The sequence below is a fragment of the Penaeus vannamei genome, chromosome 16 (assembly GCF_042767895.1).
Source record: "Penaeus vannamei isolate JL-2024 chromosome 16, ASM4276789v1, whole genome shotgun sequence".
NCBI lineage: Eukaryota > Metazoa > Arthropoda > Malacostraca > Decapoda > Penaeidae > Penaeus > Penaeus vannamei.
The window spans coordinates 20,384,179-20,393,520 of record NC_091564.1 but is presented as its reverse complement, the minus strand read 5'-3'; the positions used below and the strand labels follow the sequence as shown (position 1 = coordinate 20,393,520).

Here is a 9,342-nt window from a genome sequence, read left to right as displayed (position 1 = left end):
ATATATACACGTAAACTTATATATCCTTTTGAATATAGTTGATATCAATCAATAAATAGTGTCATTTTCAAAATATTTAAAGAAGTGTGACCTTCGAAACCATTGTCGATGGACGAATGAAGAAGTATGATGGGAGGCGCTTAAGGCCCGCGCATTTTCAACTGATTTCGATAGTTTTCCGTCGTTTGATTTGTAATTCGGAGATGTTGATAACTAACAACTTGTATTTATTGTTATTTCCTAATGTTACACAAGTAAACCAGTGATTTGTTAATTGATACAATTCAAAAACAAAATTAGATTCGTCAACTCGAGTACAATTCCTAGGAATGGGGGTGGAGCCGCACCTGTGGCAACACCGTAGAATCATCGGCAGCGTTGCTGTCGCGCCCGGCCAGGAAAATGTCGCAAATGAAAAAAACGACACTTTCTAGTGTCTTTTTTCTTGGCACCGGAAAAAAGGCCTTATATTTACACAAATGATCAAATATTCTGATAAAGGAAATAACTTACGGTAATGAATATAAAAAAACAATATAATCCTACGAGGAATCTTTGAAGTTCAGAGGATGCGGGCATGGAACTCATATTTCCAGGTTAGTGAAACAAAAATGATATAGTCAGGATCACACAAGTTGGTGTTTTAAAGAAGAATTATGTACTGTATTTTTTCAACTACATTACAACAAAATGAACATGTATACTTTTCTATGAACCTCCTGAACAGCATCCTGAAGAAAACATGTTTCCCTCCAACACGATTCAACGCAGCAAAGAGCTGTCCGAGGAAACTTCGCAATGAATATTAACTGATGAATGTCATTTTTGTACTTGAGTGTCATTGAAATAAAGATTGGTTTTATAGTTGTTAGAGCAGTTTCGTTACCCATTTTACTATTATAGATATAAGATTCCCATCATGAAAAAATAAAATATTTCATAAATAATCATGTTTCCCTTATAAGTAAGCCTACTTGTGCTTCGTAATTATCATATGAAGATCAAACTGCATCGTGAGTGACTGACTATAACTTTCTATAACAATCACCTTTTCTCCAATCTATAATAAATGAATATCAGTTGTCAGAAAAATCTTTTATCAATACAGTGTCTGAATGCAAATAGCAAGGTTTATTTATCCAAATAAATTTTATATCGGACTGCAAATCTTTAGGTAATATCTTTAATACTGTCTTCTATATCATATGCGTAGGGACGTGAAGGGTGAATGTTGAATAGATATCTTTTGGATGATTTTGTTGCTTATTTACAGGTATGAGTGCATGACTTGCTCCAAACGCTACCCTACACAACATGCAACAGTTATGTGTGAAGAGAACATTGCACAGAAATGTTTCAAAATACCACAGTTTGTTCAGCAATAAAAAGACAACATGCCTCAGCCCCCACCTTTTAGATTTGCAAAACCTATTCCCACACGCCCAGAAATACGAGACCGGGATCTTCACGTCAACAACAGTGGGCAGAACCATCACTATATCACAGACCAGGAACATCACAAGAATTGATAGAAATTTAAAGAGATAGTTCATTAACTTAAGATTCCAAACAAATCATATTTGAAACAGATAATCTTGAAGAAATGTGTACAGAAAATAGAGGTACGAACTTTCTTACTTTGATATGATGCTAGTCTTAGTTTTCAGTTTTGGGAACATTGGAAGGCATAAAGAATTGATTAATAATATGAATAAGTTTTTAATGCCTTGTCTTCAATCATGTAGGTACGTCCAGAATGAAGGGAAGGAAAGGGTGGTTTTCAGAAGCATCTGAGAAGTTTATATTATTATTTACAGAACACTTTAAACAATTAGGAGGCAAAGCAGTGCGGAGATAAGAAAAGGCATAAGATAATTAGCATTATGTAAACATTAGTAAGAGTCTCAGTTTCATAAAATATACATTAAATATAATAGATATTTTAAAACCTAAGAGATGTCTTAAATAGTTCCTTAAATATGATTACCAAAATCATGACATTACAAAAAGAAAGAAAGAAAAATAAAACATGAAATCTCCCAAAAGAGCGAATCTCACGCGCGACATTTCTCTTCTCTCCGACATGTTTACATGGTAACTGTGGTGATAGAAGAGTGAGTACGACGGTTTTTACTGAACGTTAATGTCTTCGGTACGGACACGGGGGATTAGGATTAAACTAAATACGGTATTAAGAGTTATGGACGCTACAGAAGACGCTCTATGATACATTGAGTTTTTATGTGGATTTAGTTTAAGGCCATTAGTGTCAATTTATTTTTGCTTTTGTAAGAGTATGCTGGGTGTTTCTTATTAATGTATTTAAGTTGTTTGTTGAGTCAATATGAAGAAACTGTTAATCATTGGAGTACTCCACTAGAAGGCAGTTAGGGGCCATGGTTGAGAAACTATTTATGAAAATTGTAAATAGGATTTGACCTAAAATAGATCCTTGCGGAACACCAAAAGGAAATTGTTGTTTTGATGACATTCAATCATTGATTCTTGCCGATTGGGTCCTTGTATCTAAATAACTTTTAAACCAAAAGGTATTAATTTTATGATTTACTAATTCGTTAAGGAGAAAATCATCGTTGGCACTAACAAAAGGTCGCACAATATGAGCAAATTTACCTGATTTTGTCTATGTTATTATAAATCTCATCAGTAATTTATTGTAAAGCCGTTTCAGTAGATAACCTATTTCTAAAACCATATTGCGTTTTAGATAATAAGTTATTGGCCTCCAGGAAACTCGTCAGTTGATTTGCTACATTTTTTTCAAGAATGTTGGTCAATATAGGGAGTATAGTCATAGGGCGATAAGTATTCGCATCATCTATATCCCCCGACTTGAAAATTGGTGTTATTATACCGTTTCCAAAGCGACGGAAAGACACCAGTGACCAGAGAGGTGTTAATAATGACCGTTAAATAATTACAGTTGCGGTTAGACTATCTCTGATAAAGCGCAAAGCAATGCCGTCTGCGGTTCTAGGATACTATGTCACGGGGAAACTATGTCGCGGACCTAATGTTGCCACATCGCGCTGTGACACGGCGTCCGTTTCGCAAGTGGATAAAATGTCGCGGGGAAGGCACGTTGCCATTTATGTCGGTACATCGCTGTTCATTGTCGACAGATAAGATTAGGAAGGAGTGTTGAAATTGCAGCGAAAATAATTTAGTATATAGAATACATAATAACACTAGTATGACATAACCTTTTTTTCACTAGGTAATGAAATATTTTGTGATGAGCATACCTTTCTTGTTCAGTGGGGATCGCCATTACTTTGGATATTTGATCCAGATATTGCAAATCTACACAGGTATGTTTCTAATTTTGTAATAAGGGATTTCATCCTCTTATTTACGAGCTGGTACTTCTGACCCGAGGGATGCTTCCTGCCAGCTGTAACCATTGCACTCAGAAAATTCCTCTGGAAGGCTTTCATTGCTGCCTTCTCAAAATCTGTCATCATTGTCACTGGATTGCATGATATTTAACACCTCGTACATTTTATTATATATCTCTTCATTCTTTCCAGGCAACAATGCATAGACGCAAGGATATGTTATACCACCAAAGTATGCATGGAGTGTGTACTGCTGCTTGTATCCGACAGGGGCCACTTTAAACGTTCCATCACCAGACCAATGACGAGACGGCAAGAAATTTCAAATCAGAGTCTGCTGCGAAGATCATCACCACATCATCTTCATAAGGAAGGAAGGCCTCTCCGCTTAACGTTGTCCAAAATGGCTGAAGATCAGACACACCTGCCTTTTGCCACACTCGCCTCAGCGTCTTCTTGATGGCGTCTGCCGTTGTATTAGATGAGCCGACTTCAACTCTAGCGTACAATATCCCCTCCACCTCAGCCTTCCCAGGGACAGCAGGATGTTTGTGGATGGGGTTTTGCCACTTCACTATTTCCCCATTAACGGTGTGAACCCTGGCACCACAGGTTCTGTCCGCATCTCCACATAACTTTGTCCTGATGGTCCCTTTCCTTCGTAAAGAGATGCTGGCCAACTCTGAGTTTCACAGTCGCCCGACACGATGTTATAATGTGACAGGCCTCGGGGACATTGGCACGAGAAGGTGGGGGAGGGTAATCTTCATTCAATCCCTCGTGCCATGAAACATCGAGCTCGGGTAGGGTGGTAATGGAAGCTCGGTTGAGTTTTCTCCATGCTGAATGATGTCTCACTCCTTGAAAATTCATTATTATAGCAAGATCACGTGTTGAAGCAGTAGCGGAAGTTAGAGCAATTAGGGAAGGTAAGGTCAGCGGAAACCTCGCGCAACACAGTCACAACGACACACAAAGTAAGGTCAGCCGACGACCGGGTTATGTGAGGACACCTCGCGCGACACAGTCACCGCGACATAGTGCCCGTCAGACACTGAGTCACCCCCGTCATACAGCTTCGCGACTTTCCTTCCAGATCATAGTGTCAGCGATACATAGAGACCGTGCACCCCGTCTACTCCTACAACATTTGTTTTGCCAAGATGTTTCGTTACTAAAATGATTGTTTCTACGTCCACTGGTTGTGATCTGAAAAGAAAAGTTTTAAACCTTGCCCGATCTGAGGTTTGTTGTTATGTAAAAGCAGTTGTTTGTTCATAAATCAGTTTTCCAATTTTTGAAAAGTCATTAAAATGCTGTGCTTTGTATAGGATTTGAACAATCTATAGTGTGGAGTTTGTCGTGAGGCACTAGTGTTTCAACAACTTTCCATGTTTTATCAATTTTTATATTTTGTGAATTTGTTTGATTTTTTCACACTGAATTAGCAATTAGACATTTCTTTTTACTTTATAATATGCCCGAAAAGCAGTTTAATTCCTGTCAATTTTAAGAGCTTGGTGGTCATCATTTCTATCGGTAATGGCTCTCTCGATGTCATTTTCCATGGAGCAGTGGGACGTCTGACGGTTCGTGTTACCCGGGGAGCCAGCGCATCAGTGCTGCTTTTAAAAACTTCCGTGAGAATAGTTACTTGATTGTTTACATTTTCTGTCGATTAATTATCTAACAGAGTCATTTCTGTAGGCAAAATAAGCCCGCAGAAGGAACGGGTTCGTAGTGTTTGCAATCGCGATTTTTTTATTACTGGTGGTCGCTTTGTTTTCTTTATAATTAACGTCATCGTAATAAGTTCACGGTCAGCAACACGACACGGGATGCCATTGGAATGGAGAATGATGTCTGATCTGTTAGTCATTATTAGATCTTATAGAGAAGAGAGAAAGAGAAAGTGGGGAGAGAGAGAGAAGGAAAAACAATAAAAAGAAAGATGGATAGATAAAGAGTCAGGAAGAATAAGTGAATGTGTGTGAAGGAGAGAGCGAGAGCGAGAGAAAGTGGGGGGAAAGGAGAGAGAGAGAGAGAGAGAGAATGAGTGAGTGAAATAAAGAAAAACAAGAGAGAGAAATAAAGAGAAAGAAACATAGATAGGGAAAGAGAGATGTATATATATGTATATATGTATATATGTATATATATATAAATATATATATATATATATATATATATATATATATATATATTTATATGCATGTATGCATGTATGTATGTATGTATGTATGTGTGTGTGTGTGTGTGTGTGTGTGTGTGTGTGTGTGTGTGTGTGTGTGTGTGTGTGTGTGTGTGTGTGTGTGTGTGTGTGTGTGTGTGTGTGTGTGTGTGTGTGTGTGTGTGTGTGTGTGTCTGTCTGTCTGTCTGCCTGTCTGTCTGTCTGTCTGTCTGTCTCTCTCACACTATATATATATATATATATATATATATATATATATATATATACATATATATATATATATATACATGTATTTATTATATAGACGTGATTTTTTTTATAAAGAAATCTTTTTTTTACTACTGCTGTACTTATTACTTTAGCTCTGGCTCAACTACCCCCGCCAAGGTGGTTGTATATTTGGTCGCATTGATTACTTTCTTCATTTTTTTCGTTGGTTAGTAGGGTAACTTAAAAAGTCATGAACAGATTTTTACAACATTTACCAGCGGTGTGTCTTAGCCCAACTTATATGCCACTGAAATTTGGTCGTGATGCAGATCCAGGAATTTTTTTATTACACCAAGTGATCCTATTGCCCGGAGGAGTTATGCGCTCTCAGTGCTTCTGGTTTCTAATTATAACCACACTTAGTGTGCCTGATGTATGATCGTTGAAGGGGAAAAAATATATATAATAATACTGAGTAATTTACACATTATCTGGTCTAGGATTTTATCATACAAGGGCTAACTGTAAAATTGATCAAGACTAGATAAATCTATATATAAATCCTACACTTGTATAAAGAGGAAATCAAAAGAGAAGCAAATGTTTAGGATGAAAATGAAAACAATGGTAAATATGATACACTCTGACCAATCGATATCCATATGGCAACTTGCTGGGGAGATAGAGGCAGTTCCGGTACAAGTATTATGACTTAGATGAGGTTCTGCAGGTATGAGATTGCCAGAGAAATCAGTTAGATTTGAAAATGTTATAGCTTCAGTTTCAGATACAACTGTTTCGGGACGAGGACGATCAGGTCGGGTACGGAAGGGGACTGCCCCCTTGTTTTGGGGGACTGTTGAGAAATAAGAGTGTTGCCTGAGTGAGGAGCTGTAGGGGGGATCACGAAAAATCGGTTCCATTTGGCTGGACTTAATAGAGTATTTAAATTATTGGTAGAGTTGTGGGTGGCAGAAGGACGGGGACGTGTGAAAGAGGGAGTATTGTTGACAGGGTTAGTATTACGGAGAGATGGAGAATAAGGCTGTAAGGTAGTAATAAGGGAAGATGAGGTGATTGGTGAAAAAGGCTGTGGGGTAGAGTTGATGAAGTTGAAGAAGTTGGGACAGTAGGAGTCTCGACTTGGGTGGTTAATGCACTAGTAGGCATTGGGGAGTGGATAGAAGTTGTAGCCTTCAGAGTAGTGGTCAAAGGAGAGCAAGGGGTCGGTGAGCCGGGAGAGTTTGAATCGGTGGGGATATTTGATGAAGGGGCAAGACTCATTGCCCCTAATAAGGGTATCACATCTTCATTACTGGCCATGGGAAGCCTTGACTATGTTGGAGAAATAAACAACAACGGGCAAGGGATTGGGGGGGGGGGGTGTTGAAAGAGAAGAGTGTTGCCTGAGTAAGGAGCTGTATAAGGGATCACGAAAAATCGGTCCCATTTAGCTGGGCTAAATAGATTATTTAATATATTTCTAGGTTGGTGGAGGTAGAAGGAAGGGGACGTGTGGGAGAGGGAGTATTGTTGAGATGGTTAGTATTACTGAGAGATGGAGAATAAGGCTGTAAGGTAGTAGTAATAAGAGAGGATGGGGTGTTTGGTGAAGAAGGTTGTGGGGGTAGAGGTGATGAAGTTGAGGAAGTTCGGAGAGTAGGAATATCTTCTGGAGATCGAGTCTCGGCTTGGGGGGTTGATGTACTAGTAGGCATTGAGGAGTGGGTAGTAGTTTCAGTGTTCAGAGTCATGGTCAAAGCAGAGCCTGGGGTCGGGGAGCCGGGGGAGTTTCAATTGGTGGGGCTATTTGATGAAGGGGCAAGCCTCATTGCCCCTAAAAAGGGTATTACATCTTCATTACTGGCCAAGGGAAGCCTATGTTGGAGAAATAAACAGTCCACCTCTCAGGGTCCCCTTGTAAGGGCTAGACAACCAAAACAGGGAAATACTGTGCCCATGGTTCCCTCAGGCCGTTCAAGACTGGCACAAAGTCAGCCTTTCATCCTTTCAGCACGGCTCTTACACCTTAGGAAGTAGATAGTAAAAGGGGTTGGAGAAGGGACAGAAACAAATAAGCTGGAGGGAGAAAATACCATGCAAAATTAGTTGAGTCGAGGGCTGAGGCATTGGGTCTCAGTCTCCATCTCCTAAGCCCCCCCCCCCTCACAACAACAACAACAAGGTATTAAAAATGGTTAATGGTTAAAAGCAAAATAAATGTGCTAGACATCTAAGGTTATATAGCACTATAGGAAGATATAGTAAAGGGTGATGTCAGGTGATAGTTGCTATACATCAACTATCTAGAGTAATGTTGGAAAGTTGAAGAAGGTATCAAAAAAAGCCTTCATTTTCCTTCAGTTTTATGAATCTTTCATTGTTTCAATTTGGCACCCATTTCATCTAAAAAAGATATTAAAGCTGTAGGTAAACTTTTTAAAAAAAATTAGCTTTGTGACAAAAATATCTTTGGCTATCAATAACTCACAACTTTTCATTTTATGAATATTCCAAATTACTCAGTTTTAAAAAAGAAGGAAAGAAAATAAGAGAAAGAAAAAGGAACAAGAAATACAGAGAAGAGTGTGTAATATCATTATCAAACATGATAACACTGCTACCAAAAATGTCACAAGCTGATGGTATGTCACCAAACAATAATAGTACTGACATTTTTTTGAAGTAGGAATGTAGCCATTTAAAAAATCTATAATTTACCAACTTGTTTCCATAACCATAAGGGAAAAAATTTACTAATCTAGTTATTATCAATATAATTTTGAGCTTCTTTGACACATCCTTAACAAGTCTGAATGCTAACAGTTTTTTTTAGGTACAATATGTCAATTAAAACCAATTAATTTTATAATTTAGTATAAAAATTGCACACTATTGTGCCTTTATACAACACAATGACTGTCTTAGAACAAATCACCTTTATAAAGTTCTTCCCCATTTTACCCAAGTATTTAATAAATTCTTTCTCATATTGTACATGTTTTTCCTCAATAACACAAATACCTTTCAACACCATCTACATATTACTTATTACTGCAGAATTCAGGGTTGGTCCGTCCATATAAGATATACAGCAACAATGGTGTAACTTCAGAAAACTGTCTAATTTTTTCTTCATGTAATACCTGAAATACTTCACATGTAGCACAGACTAAAAGATATCAATTCAAACAAACAAAAAATTAGATTAATTTACTTTCTTTGCACATTTGCAAAATATAATGGTCAATAAACTAATCATTTACTTATGCCCAAACTACCTATTACTAAAAAGGTGAAAATAAAACATTCTATCTATCATCCAGCAGCTAAAAAAATCTAAAGTGAACTAAACTCCATTAAAATATATACCAAGAGGTTTCACATTAACTGGCCTTTAGACAAACATGAGTGCACCATAACACTAAACGTACAACACTTCTCTGTGAGTACATAAAGCTGCGTAAAAAAGAAAAAAGGGAATATTGATACATAAGATAGACTCTAACAGGATCTTTAAGAAAGAACCGCATAAGAGAAAATCCGTCCTGATAATACAAGGAATGCTCATGTTACGAATTT

General features: G+C 37.7%; 1 protein-coding gene across 1 annotated transcript; it reads right to left on the bottom strand.

Moving 5' to 3' along the window:
- Window positions 1-6,705: 6,705 nt before the first annotated feature.
- Window positions 6,706-7,514, bottom strand: LOC138864435 (hepatitis A virus cellular receptor 1-like). Its single transcript, XM_070131552.1, has 2 exons — window positions 7,313-7,514; window positions 6,706-7,049 (listed from the first exon to the last, which is right to left on the bottom strand). Exons 1-2 carry the CDS (start codon window positions 7,512-7,514, stop codon window positions 6,706-6,708), a joined length of 546 nt encoding a protein of 181 aa, XP_069987653.1.
- Between the last annotated feature and the right edge of the window lie 1,828 nt (window positions 7,515-9,342).